Here is a 14,288-nt window from a genome sequence, read left to right as displayed (position 1 = left end):
ATCTGTGAAATGGTTATAAAACAATCCAGGAAAGAATACAGTCCTAAGATAGATGGGAGTATGATACTATTTATAGAAAAGGAGTTGGCTTGATTACAGAAAGTCATAGAAAGCATCAAAAGCATAAGAGCAGAAAAATGAACTTATAGATTTGGGTGGAAGTAGACCCAAAGGTCTATTGATCTGAGGACAAATAAAAGTCATTGAAGATTTTTAAGCAAGAAAGTTGCAAGGTAAAGTTTCTGTTTCTAAAGATACTTGGAATGCATTAAGAAAAAAAATGGATTGAAAGATGTTTGAGTGTTATGGAGAATTCAGTGAATGGACTTTGAAACATACAAGACCACAAACAATAGTCACTTGAGTGTTAGTACAGATATACTAAGGATGATGACTCCTACATTTCTGGCTTTTGCAACTGATTGGAAGAAGATGCCAGTCACAAAGCTAGTGAATGCCTAAACAGGACCAAAATTAATTGCATTTTAATTTGACTAAATTTAGTTTAAGATGCTTTTGCTATCCAAATGGAAATGCAAATAAGTTCTTGGATATAAAGTTCTGAAAATTAGAGAGTCCTGAGTTAGAAATACTAATCTGAGGGGTGCTTGGCTGGCTCAGTCAGTGGACCCTGAGACTCCTGATCTCAGGGTCGTGAGTTCCAGCCCCATGTTGGACATGAAGCCTAGTTAAAATTAAAAGAAGAAGAAGAAGAAGAAGAAGAAGAAGAAGCAGCAGGGGGAAGGGGAGAAATATTAATCTGATATTCATTGGCTTATAGTTGGTTATTGAAGTCACAGACATGAATGAGATAGTTCTGAGAAAGAGAAAATAGAGTCAGAAGAGAAGGAATAATTGGATACATCTTTGGAACACTTTAATATTTAAAGGCCACTTAGAGCCAGGAAAAGAGACTCTACCAAGTCTCAAAGTAAGAACAAAACCTGGAGAAAACCAAGAAGGTGCTTCAAGAAAGAATGGTTAATAGTGCTGAATCCTCCTGGGAAGTCATATTTATTGAAGATTGAGAATTGTTAAGCATGAAGCTTGTGAGAATCAGGTAATTGGAATTGTGGGTGCACAAACGAGGCTGCAGTGGACACGTGTAAAGAAATAGATTCAATGTAGGTAGCTCTTTGGTAGGCAAGGGGAGAAAAAGATGATAGCTGGAACAGGAGGAGTCAAAGTAGTATCTTGTAATGGGATACAACTTTAAGTATGTCTTAGTACTGATGGAAATAATACACTAAAGAGAGAGAAATCTAACGGAAAAGGAAGGAATAATCAAGGGATGGCTATGGCAACCTTGGCTGAGTTATTTAATGCCTTCGCTTTGGTTTTCATAGCTGTAAAATGGGGAAAATAACACCTACCTTATAAGACTGTTCTAACAATTAAATAATATGATGTTGGTAGAAGGCTCAGTAAAAATTTTGGCACACAGAATGCATTTAATAAATTGGTGCTTAAAATGAACTCGGTACCTAATACAGTATCTTATATACATTGGGTGGTCAACAAAAAACTTGTTAAATGTTGAATTAATATGATTCTGTTACATGATTTTTGATTAGTTGGGAATATAAATGAGTCTGATGCGTATTACTATATACTGGATTACAGATACACTTTGGATATTTACTGATGATAATGATGATGATATCCAATATTTGCCCTCTGATGATGTTGATGTTTGGGGCATTTGTGTTCACAGGGTACTATTTTTCTGCCTGGAAATAAAGTCCTTGAACATCCCTGCAATGAAGAGAGCCCAGGAAAATTCCTTTTTGAAGTAGTTCCAGGTAAGGCATTTTTCTGGTTTGATTAAGTGACTGACATTCTGTGTTGGTAAAAGTGAAGACATACAACCTTTATTCTTCTTGAGTTGTGGCTAAGAACATTAATTTGAGAAGGCAAGTGTCAAATTTGGTTAGTTTTTACACAGATAGTGATTCCAGGTTTATACACCAGTACAAATGATGGTACACACACACGCAGTGCACATATGGCCACGTGACTATTGGATATCCATTCATCCATGTGACTCCAGAGTTGACCAGAAGACATGGAACAGCATTGATAAGGGACTAATGGAGACAAAATTAGTTTTGTAATGTTCTTGTGATGTGAAATTTGGCAAGGTGTGACAGGTAGAGTGGCTTACCCAGCTGATTCACTGTAATATTTCTCCACAAACTGCATCTTGAAGGAACCTTTGCTATAAAAATAAAACAAAACAAAAATCCTCCTTCAATGACTAACTAAGTATTGCTATGCTGTACCCCAGCTTTGCTCCCAACCAAACACTTCCACATGTTTGGCTTGTAGTATTGAGGATGTCTCTGCCAAGCCATTAGATCCTGCAGTTCAATTTCTTCAACATCTGTTCATTTTTTTCTAGTCATCTGCATCCCTCTCTCAGAGTACCTGATCTCCACTGAAATGTTTGACCCACCCAATAACAATTTTTTCAAGGCCGCAATCTATTTCTTTGATCAGTTCTTTAGCCCTTCCTTAATCCTTGATGTAAGAAAAAAGGTTGAGAATGTTGTTTTTATAGCATTGGTGCTGGCTGACCCAGTTCATGCGCTACTGACCCTGATTTAATCACAGTCTAGGGTGTGTGTGAATTTATTTGGGTGACTAATATGTAATGCATATCAATAATGCTGGCACAACGGCAGTCAATAAAACATTTTTCCCAGATTTATAAATGCTGGGAATCTAAAATGTGGAAGCATATTTTTCCCCTTCACTGAAAACAGCTGTAGCACTGAGTTCATCTGGCTCATGATGGAATCCATGACTAAATGTTAATTGATGCAGCTGAAGTGCAGAAAGGTTAGTCAGATGCATTGTGTTATTTGTCTCCCCCCAGGGAGAACACATTGTAAGAAACCTGAATCTTGTTTGCTCTATTAAAATCTTTTTATACTTACTTTTTAGTGGAATACCCTGTATAGAACCAAATTCCAGATGTTGCAAAGTCTTTGAAGTATCACTGGAGGAAATTTCTTTCTCTATTTATTCACAAAATTAGTGCCTATCGGCTTTTAAGTGAGCATGGTATTAAACTGACAGCTTTGACTCTGTCTCCAATAATACTAAAGGTCTGCTTTCCCATTCTGTCTACTAAATACGTAAAGATTTCATCTTTTGGTGAAGGTGTTCTAATATAACATACATGGATATTGTCAAGATTGTTCTAGAGAGAACTGGGCCTTCGAACCCAGGAAGTCTCAAAACTTCCCCTCTAAGATTGTTTCTCTAGGGGATGCATTTCATATATGGGGAATATGATATATGGCTTTTGATGAGCAAAACTTAAGAAGTTTAAGACTCTGTGATGTGAAATCTGACGGTTGTCTTTAAAAAAAAAAAAACAAAAAACAAAAAAACAACACATTCTCAAGGAAATTTAGGTTTGCTGCAGTAATTATGGAAATAAATATACTATGCCCATAGCTCATTTGAAAAGATGCTTCCTGAATCATTAACACAATATGTAATATTTTCTAAATTAGGTCTTATAATTCTAAATTATCTTAAGGAGTGATAAGAGGATTGCGCCAAATGCTTTTTTAAAGAGAAAGTTGGAGAAACACCATGGCTTCATTAAGAATTCAGTGTTTGTGCCATGAATTTTGGTCATTGAGGCTTTATTGGTGTGTCCCTCCAATTAAAATAGAATTTCCAGACAAATGCTTCTGTATTTGTATGAAAATGTGGGAATCTAAATCACATTATTTTTAACCATTTTTGCTATATTAGAATTACTGACTATACTGGATTTATTTTTGCAAATGAGAAAGATAAGATGATATTTTCTGATTATTCTAATTAGGTGATAGCTGGACACAGAGAATCTAGAAAGTTGCAAGAATGTTTTCATTTGTCAGAAAGTGTGAGACAGAAAAGATTGCAGAAATGTGGTCAATGCTTTGTACAGAACCTTCTTTTGTAGGCCTGACTAGCAGCAGATTCTTATAACATATATTTATTCTATATTGGTTTTCTCTGAGGAATTCTCTCCATCACCATTTTTGAAAACCCATGCTACAAATGATGTTTACAGATCCAAAATGATTCTGTCTTTATGTACAAATACCTCAAGCCCAACTACCAAGGTATATCGATGGATAGGATTAAATACTTTAATCCCAACTGCCTATAATGATTTCTAGCAAAACTGACAAAAAGATTTCTGAAAGCTCTTTGCCAAACATTCTGGTACTATATATACATACACACATTTGTGTGTGTGTGCAGATATATGTAAGTTTATGTATATATATATAGTTTATCTGTATATGTGCTATATATCTTTTTAATTCTTTATATTATCGAATATTATAGAATATAATTCTTTATATAGAATTATTTATAATTTATATATATCCATATATGCTATGTAGATAGGAGTTGTTTTGTTTCATTTTTGTTTTACTTTAGTCTGAAATGTCCTCTGAAATTAAGTAATAGTCATGTGTAATCAAAAAAAAGATTTTACAATAGAATCAAAGTTCTCAGTTTGCATTCCCACCAACAGTGCAAGAGGGTTCCCGTTTCTCCACATCTTCGCCAGCATCTATGGTCTCCTGATTTGTTCATTTTGGCGACTCTGACTAGCATGAGGTGGTATCTGAGTGTGGTTTTGATTTGTATTTCCCTGATAAGGAGCGACGTTGAGCATCTTTTAATGTGCTTGTTGGCCATCCAGATGTCTTCTTTAGAGAAGTGTCTATTCATGTTTTCTGCCCATTTCTTCACTGGGTTATTTGTTTTTCGGATGTGGAGTTTGGTGAGCTCTGTATAGATTTTGGATACTAGCCCTTTGTCCGATATGTCATTTGCAAATATCTTTTCCCATTCCATTGGTTGCCTTTTAGTTTTGTTGATTGTTTCCTTTGCAGTGCAGAAGCAATAGCACTGCTAGGAATTTACCCAAGGGATACAGGAGTGCTGATGCATAGGGGCACTTGTACCCCAATGTTTATAGCAGCACTTTTAACAATAGCCAAATTATGGGAAGAGCCTAATGTCCATCAACTGATGAATGGGTAAAGAAATTGTGGTTTATATACACAATGGAATACTATGTGGCAATGAGAAAGAATGAAATCTGGCCTTTTGTAGCAACGTGGATGGAACTGGAGAGTGTTATGCTAAGTGAAATAAGTCATACAGAGAAAGACAGATACCATGTTTTCACTCTTATGTGGATCCTGAGAAACTTAACAGAAGTCCATGGGGGAGGGGAAGGAAAAAGAAAAAAAGGTTAGAGAGGGAGGGAGCCAAAACATAAGAGACTCTTAAAAACTGAGAATAAACTGAGGGCTGATGGGGGGTGGGAGGGAGTGGAGGGTGGGTGAAGGGCATTGAGGAGGGCACCTGTTGGGATGAGCACTGGGTGTTGTATGGAAACAAATTTGACAATAAATTTCATATTTAAATAAATAAATAAACAAACATTAAAAAATGTTCTCTGATTTTTGTATATGACTCAATTATATTTCTTTGTATAGTATATTTCCATGCAGATTTTAAACTTTTGTGAAAATCTGTCTGAAAACAAATCTACCATAATTTAGGATTAATTTATTTTAGTCTTACTATTATCTCATGAAATGAATTGTGTCTGGATAATGCCATGATTTATACCATTTCACATATTTTTTTTTCCTATTTCCCTAACTTGTTATTCAAAAAGGAGATGTTAGCCAAATTGGCAAATTTGAAGACTTTGCTGTCAGGCATGCCAAATTTTAGACTGGAGTGAACTTTTATGGCCAAGTGCTAAGCTTTTGGGAAATGTGGTTGAGAAAGGAATGTTGGCAGAATTTAATGTATAGTACTTGAAGTAAGAAAATGCATTCAGTCTTTTTGCTTCTTAAAATGTGTTCTGGGAAAATTTTCCTTATGATGTTTAAAAAATAAACAGAATAATTAATAGATTATGATGTCTCAACCTTCTTTGAAGAATAGTCTGTCACAGGGAGAAGACATAATGATTCAGAGGCAGAAAGGCAAAAGGAGATGAGGAAGTGCATGCTCCATAAGTGTTAGAAGCCATGTCTTTCTTCTCAACATGGCATCTCTAACACATGGTACAGTATGATGCAGGGTACTGGATGAATACTTATTGAAGTGTATATGTTTACCAGGTTCATGGCAGACTCTCAATTGTTTGAAATGATTTTATTGTCAGCAATAGCTACTCCTAAATTGGCTATGCTGAACTCTTATTTCCTGCTGTGTAATATCTTTCCATCCCCTTGTGCAGCAAAGACCTCTTTGTGGTTATAGTGGCTGAAGTGGAGGGAAATTCTGTATGCCCTCTTTCCTACTTCTCTGCTTTCCTTTCTGATAACGTTACCAAAAGAAAAATGGAAGAAGGTAGAAGTCTGTCTACACAGAAGCTATTGCTGTAGTACAGCTCCTTAACACTGACTGGTTATTACATTCCTTTCCAAAAGTTGACTTGCTTATAGAGAACATTTGTGGATTGTTCAGCATCCCTAGAATTGGAAATCCACTTCACATGGTAGACTTTTCCACCTTAAGCAAGGTTCTGTTAGATGGCATACCATTAGAAGGGCTCAAAAGCCAGCTGCTTTCTTTGTGCTTATTCAGCTACCAGGAAACTCATGTACCCTGGTCTGCCAAGTAGGGATAATGCAGGCTGTTTCACCATTGCTGCTTCCCTCAACCCTGTCATCTTGTCCCTTTTTCCGTGAAGCATGAGCTTCAGACCCAACAGATTCAATGGATTGCTGAGCTTCATGTGAGCCTACAACTTGGAGAAGGGGTGAGTGACAGTTCTAGCATACTTCAGAATTTACCAGCAACTCTCTTGTGCTTCTCTGAACTTGTTCTGATGGTTGAGAGAATTTATTTTCCTCCCCTTAAAAAAATAGGGTTTATCTTGAAAACTTTTCTTCAAGAGGCACTTCCTCTGTCCTAGTCGTCTTCCTCTTGTTATAGTCAGGGTCAGGGAAATGGGGTTTAGGTTTCTTCTCTGAAATGCATTCTCTGTAAGGTACAACTTCCCTTGTGTTTTTCAACATAGAATGTGAATTTTTAACGTTTTTTTTCTTCAGATTTATAGACTAAAATTGCCATTTGCAACCACATGGATGGAGCTAGAGGGTATAATACTAGGTAAAATAAGTTAGTCAGAGAAAGGCAAATACTGTATGATTTCACTCATGTGCAATTTGAGAAGCAAATTAACAAAGAAAAAAAGAGACAAACAAACTGCATGTCTTGAAATACAGAGAACAAAGTGGTGATTGCCAGAAGGGAAGTGGGTGGGGGGAGGGTGAAATAGGTGATGGGGACTAAGAGGACATTTATCTTGATGAACACTGAGTAATGTGTAGGATTGTTGAATCATTATATTATACACTTGAAACTACTATAACACTATGTTATCTATACTGGATATAGATGATAGATAGATAGATGATAGATAGATAAGTTTTTTAAAAACAGTGTATTAGGGAATGCTCTCTGGAGATATCTCATCTATGAGAAAGCAAGGAGAGCAGGATTAGACAGAAGGAGAAGCTGGCCCACACCACCATTACAAATGAGGTCTCAGCTGATGCTATGGGAATCTCCAGAGCTAGGATGCCCCTCAGGGCTGCTCTAAACTCAAGGAGCAGACCTTTTATCTTGGTATTAGCTAGTCTAGTGGTTTATGGGAAAAGAGGAGACAGATAAACTCCAATGAAGCAGCTCCCTGTTGCAATGGAGAGCAATGTCCATGAAGGCTTCTGTGAGCCATCAGCAGCCAACATGCCAGCCTCTGGGATCTAAACAGAGCGGTAGGTTACCCATTATAGGATTTATAGCTTTATCTGTATCCCAGGCAATGTTCCAGGATCTTTACATGTATCATTAAATTTGATCTTTATCACAGCTCCATGAAGCCGGCTCTGTTATTATCTCCATTTCCAGATAAAGAAACTGAGGCACAGTGAAGTAATTCGATCAAGGTCAAACAGCTAACACTACTTTGTGTGTGTGTGTGTGTGTGTGTGTGTGTGTGTGTGTGTGTGAGAGAGAGAGAGAGAGAGAGAGAGACTGATTTATCTTTACAAAGGTAAAGTTCCAGAAAATCAAAATAAAGTTGTGTATATATATACACAACTTTATTTTGATTTTCTGTGTATATATGTATGTATATATGTATATATTTTTTTTTCTGGCATAAAAAATATGAGATATTAGAGGCTGGAGCCTGGTTTCTGAAATATGAACTTATGAATTTTTTATTATGATTAACAGAGTATGTATTAAGAGTTTTGGTACTTGATGTGAGAGTAGGCATTTTCATCTATTTGCAATTGTTTATATGTTTAAGCCTATCATAAAAATAGGCACTAGATAAAGGTGCCCACTCACAGTTCTTTTAAATGTATGTTCTCTGGTCACAAATAGTAATACTGTCATGACGAGCTGGGGAAAAAATTCACCTGCCTGCAGTAGCCTTACTTTTATGTGAATAACTATACCAGAGAAGGAATGTGCACCTATAATTTTTTCCTCTGGAAAACAATGCATGCTGAAGCTCCACTTTCTTCATTACAGAACTCACTTTGCTAAAATTGTCTCTGCTTCTTCACAAACTCCCTCCATACACTGGCCAACTTATCACACACTGTCTAGCCACTAGCAAGCACGCTTAATATTATTCACATGTTGGGAATCAGTACACCAGCCCGCATAGGTATTATCCAAGGAAAGACTCATTATGAGTTTCAAGGGCAATTACCAATATTCCAGACTCTCAAAGCCCCAATTCAGCACAGTGCCCCAAATCAATAATAACTAGAACTGGGAGGCTTTCTTATCCTCTTCCTTCCTCCAGGGAAATAAAAGAGGTAAACACAGAAGAAAAGGGGATGAGAGGTGAAGATACAGCTACGGAAATGAAAAAAAAAAAAGAGAGAAATTTTGAAGGGTAATCCAAAGTGAGTTTCATCTGCCTGGAAATAAAATTAAACCCTTCAGAAGAGAAGGTGTCGTATAGCCTGCCTTTAGCCATGACTACGCTAATTATTTCCAATATCCTCTGACAATTGCATATCACTTCTGTAAATATCAATAAAGAATGTTTCTATTCTAATTATTTTGCAGAAGGATTTTTATGAGCTGAGCGAAAAGTTAGGGGACATGAGTACCTAAACAATCTAATAACTGTATTATGTATTGTTTTGTCAGAAAAATGTAAATACCTATATAAATTGCAAATGATTTTGGGGGTTTCAAAGATTCCTAGAAACCCAACTGTAGACTGTAGGTTAAGAACTGTAGTCTAAATTTGGGGTCCAGAGACTTGATTAATCTCTATCAATCTATTTATCTGCATTTTCTCCATATTTAGTTATTTATCTCTGTATTCATATTCATCTATCTATTTCACTTATATACACACATGCATAAGTGTGGCAAAATTTTTCTCTATTATTTGTAATTACATGGTATACTGTTAATCAGTTTTTACTTTTCTCTCCCTGATCTAGTTGTTTTTTCTCCTGTTTCTATGATTGGATAACTCTCCAGACCTATTTCACGCATTTACAAAAAAATTCTTCCTAGGTAGAACATTTCATGGATCTGGAGAGTGTATAATTTTTAATTGACCCAAACTTGAGCCTATTTAGATGGTCAGTGCAGCTGCAGTATAGAATAGGCCATATGAGAAATAGATAGTTGTAAGATATAGTCATGGATGTCTCTGAGAAAGAAAAAAGCTTGGCCCAGTTTTTGAGTTTTTGAAATAATTATTTGACATCAGCAATGATAGTTTATCATCCATGTGTGTATTTGCAATTCCTAGTAGGGTGAATAAAGTCATTGGTTATATTAATTTGCTGTCTTTAAAAACATAAACCAGTATTTGGTGTCTATTTTGTGTGAAAATGTGGAGACATTTTAATAGTGTTCTAGCATAAAAGGCATAAAAGTTCGTCATTTTCTTGATCATTAGTTAAATATGCTGCTAAGGCATTTAATTTTATGACACTGTCTTTATCTTAACTATTTTTTCTCTTTTGTGTTAGTACTGTAAGTTACAGTTCGTGCAATTCTGTTACCCAAAGGCAACTATGACAATCTCTTTTTTTGTCTGCCTAAGTCTGTAGGCAGCCATGAAGCTTGTATTATTTTTCTTTTCTTAGTTAATGTGTGGAAATCATTTAGAGAATGTGAGTAGGAGTTGTTTATGGTATGAAATCGTAATTCTATATACACAAGTAATTCTGAACATGAATTAAATAAATGCATTGAAAAGCAGCATGTTTTAGCTACTATGTATTCTTTTATTTAAAAAAAAGTGGTTGGGATTTTTCCTTCAAAATTCCCTTCCTACTTAAAATGCCTTAAAATATACATTTGAAAGAGGCTATTAAAATAATACAAAGGGCATTTTAAAATGTTTGTAATCCCTTGAAATTTTACTGCCATGTCAACCAGAAGGCATTTGGCACATTTGTGAACCCGTTTGGAGTGTGATCTTATGATCACACTCATGAAGAGTGTCTGTATGAGGAGTGCTCTCTGACGGTATTGGTAGACATGTTCATCCATTCCCATTTAATGTTAGGATTCATTCTATATGCCAGATCAGGGGTCAGCAAATATTTTCTGGAAAGGACCAGAGAATAAATATTTTAGGTTTTACAGCCCATATGCTCTCTGTTATAACTACTCAACTCTGCCATTGTAGCATAAGCACATGGGTATTGGCTATGTTCCAATAAAATTTTATTAATGGACACCAAAATCTGGATTTTATGTAATTCTCAAATATCAAGAAATATTATGGTTCTTTTGATTTTTTCCAGCCACTTAAAAATGTGGAAAATAGATAGTAGGCCAGATTTGGCCCATGGGCCATAGTTTGTGGACCCTTGTAGCTAGATAAAAAAAGCTAGAGAAACAAAACCTGTGAAAAGGAGCCTGAAGATACTAATATAAATCACTAATCCCCACTGGTGCCACCAGAGCCAGAATTAGAACTCTGAGACAGCCTGTCTCCCCAGGCCATAGCATCACCCACAGCCTCAAAATCATGATTCAGGAACTGTTTGCCAACAGTTTTATTTAGAAGCTTTCATCTTTTAATAATGCTTATTTTTCCCCCAATCACAGTAAATCTAAAAAGTTTTAGTAACCAAACTAAAATTCTCTATTTAAACCCTGTCTTAGCCCATTTATAACTCTAGATCCTGACCAGTGCTGATCTCTGTTATGTGACTTTTTCAGAAATGAATACCATTAATAGAGGATTGGGTGTGCCTGGCATGAAAAAAAATTCCTATATTTTGCTTAGTCCATACAAGTTCAGGGAGATATTCATAAGTATTCTGAAATGGAAGCATCCTTTTCAAGATCAAAGAAGCTTGAAGTGTCTTCTAAACTCACTGCTTTACAATGTACACTAGCATCATAAAATTTTAACTATCTTATAGAAAATGGCCCTACTTTGTTTACTGGTAAAATTAACGGCTCATTTTCTCAGAGGGGTATCTTGTTTTCCTCACCACTCATTTATTGATATCTCTCTGCCGCAACCTACCAGGTTTCCTTTAACATCAGTATGAGAAACACTTCTATCATGTTTATAGTTAACATTTACTGAAATAGGTCTCAGGCCCTGTACTAATGCATGCTAGGCCTTATACACAATGGCTCATTTAATATGTGACCACACTTGTGATTGATGCCATTCTTCCCAATGCCAGGAGGCAGTGGTACACATTCATGTTTCTAGTAAATGCTCAAGCCAGGCTTGACACCCGTGTGAGCCCACAAAACTACCACATGCTACAACTTTCTCATACCAATAAGAATAATAATATGGATGGGTTCATTTTCTAGATCCCACAGAGGCCAAATATCTAAGAGTTAAGAGAAATAAAGAGGGCAAATGAAAGAAATGAGATTAGGGTTTAAAATTTATTGTACTCTGCATTTTCTTCCTCTGCCTTTGAGACTCACCTTTTTTATATTAGCTGTATTCTCTTTCTTCCCCATTAGATTTGAAGCTCTTGAGAAATGTTACCTTCTATTCCAAGTGCCTAGGAAAGTGGCTATCATATAGTGTATGTTCACTGCATGTCTGTTGAATTAATGAATAAACTAGGCCTCAGTTTTATTATCTATGGAATGATTGCATTGGATTAACCAAAATTTTTTTTAAAAAACTTAAAGTTTTTATTCTTTTTTTTTTTTTTTTTTTTTTTTTTTGGAGGTGGCAGGGCAGAGAGAGAGGGAGGCACAGAATCCGAAGCTCTGTCAGCACAGAGCCTGATTGGGGGCTGGAACCCATGAACCATGAGATCATGACCTGAGCTGAAGTCAGGCACTTCACTGAATGAGCCACCCAGGCACCCCTGGATAAATCAAAATTTTAAAAGTCTTGCAGTTATGAATTACTTAACATGGTCATAGCTTTCTCTCTACACCATAGGAGACTGGAGACCAGAGAAGTTCATGAATTTCACAGACTATACTCTTAAAAAGTATTTCGCATTGCCTTCTCCTTCAGTCCCTCGTTAATACTAAAACCAATAGTGTCTTTTAGTACTTTGATGGCAGCAGCTGTTTATTAACGTTATTTGCTGGAATTAATGTGATTTTCCTCCCTCATTTTTCTTTGAGGCATTGTTTTAATTATGCATTCACAGGCTGTTTGTGTTTACCTGTCTTTTTTATCCAATAATTGAAAAGGGCTTTGCAATCCAAGCACGCTAAGAAAATAGACCGTAAAGTGCTAAACAAATGTCGGTGGCTGTTATTATGAAAATAGAGTTTCTCCAGGCAGTTCTTTTTCTGTGGCAGGGCCCCTTTGGGCTGTATCTTAGCTAGGGAAACAGCATGTTTGAGTGAGTCAATGGCCAGTGGAGAGAACAACCCATAGGTTAGAAATGGTACAGGAATGAGGAAGAGAAATCATATTCACAGGAAAAGGAATACAACAGGAGGAAAAGGAGTGTGCAGCAGAACTGCTGCTGATAATTAGGGGTGGGAAGCACCCTTGCAGCAAGGATAAAACTGGTATATCACCATGTCCTGTGCCAGCTCTCAAGGAACCAGGGAAGGGGTTTTCCTTTTGTTTTCTTTTCTTTTCTTCTTTTCTTTCTCTTTTTCTTTTTCTTTTTTTCTTTTCTTTTCTCTTCCCTTCTCTTTCCTTTTCTCCTCCTCCTCCTCCTCTTCCTCCCCCTCCTCATCCACCTCCTCCTCCTTTCCTTCCTCCTTCTTCTTAATAAAAAACTGAGCTGAAGTGATTCTGAATGTTTCAAAATGTGAAACCTGAAGAATCATCTGCAACCCAGATGATCAGGCCTGTTGAATTTCCTGGCTTTGAAACAAATGTTATCTCTGTCAATTCATCTTTAGGTTCATTTGTCCTGTTCGTTATTCAAATACTACCTTTCTCAAACAGTACTCATCTTGGGGTGCTGGGGGTGCTTTGGGTGTTGAGCACCTGATTCTTGATTTCGGCTCAGGTCATGATCCCAGGGTCATGGGATCAAACACTGTGTCAAGCTCCACACTGAGCATGGAGCCTGCTTAGGATTCTCTCTCCTTCCCTCTGCCCCTCTTCCTGACTTGTGCGCACACACTCTCTCTCTCTAAAATAAAATTTTAAAAAATGGCTCATCTTTACAGCCCCATTACATCAGGCCTAGAAAGGCCCAGATGGAAATCCTAAGAGGTCCTGGATCATGCAGAAATGTATGATCCAACCTGCTGAAATCCCTATATCCTAATAAGAAAACTGGCAACCTAATTGCAGAGCCACCAAGGAGTTATAAAACCCCAATTTATTCCAGGCGCTTTCCTAAATATTTTGATAAATATCAAACTATTTGCCTTAGGTGTATAGGAGTAGAGAGCAAGTAGAAACTGTCCCCTAGGACCTAGGAGGAGACCTAGGAGGACCTAGGAGTGTCCTAGGAGCAGAAGATGACCTAGGAGGAGAAGATGCGGAGGTGATGGTGAAAAGCAAAGCTGCGAGGGCCACCCTAGAAGCCAGCGTAGGAAAAGGAAAGAGATAGAGACTTCTCTACTGGACAGAATCAGTTCCCAGCTCTGCCACTTGAGCTGGTTGCTTAGGTTTTCTGAGCCAGTTTCCTCTTAGAAAATGTGAAGTAAGAATGCCTCCCTCAGGAGGTTGTGGAGGTTGTGGTGAGGATGGAAGGACATAAGAGTGAGAGGAACACTTAGCACTCTGCTGACGTGAGTAAGGCTCATGGAACAGTAGCAACATTTTG

At 37.0% G+C, this 14,288-nt stretch overlaps 1 protein-coding gene across 4 annotated transcripts in view; it reads left to right on the top strand.

Annotated features, from left to right (window-relative positions):
- The window catches only part of ARHGAP24 (Rho GTPase activating protein 24), a 654,421-nt gene that overhangs the window by 377,061 nt on the left and 263,072 nt on the right, over window positions 1-14,288 (top strand). For 3 of the 4 annotated variants that reach the window (XM_019465261.2, XM_019465244.2, XM_019465250.2), the window contains exon 3: window positions 1,715-1,802. In XM_019465261.2, coding sequence (XP_019320806.1) covers window positions 1,715-1,802 — 88 coding nt within the window. Of the gene's footprint in view, window positions 1-1,714; window positions 1,803-14,288 lie in introns of those variants that run through there. The other variant, XM_019465278.2, reaches the window with a different exon arrangement.

This window comes from Panthera pardus, unplaced genomic scaffold, assembly GCF_024362965.1.
Source record: "Panthera pardus isolate Hobbes unplaced genomic scaffold, ASM2436296v1 HiC_scaffold_13, whole genome shotgun sequence".
NCBI lineage: Eukaryota > Metazoa > Chordata > Mammalia > Carnivora > Felidae > Panthera > Panthera pardus.
The sequence above is the reverse complement of the archived record's forward strand: the minus strand, read 5'-3'. Positions and strand labels throughout refer to the sequence as shown.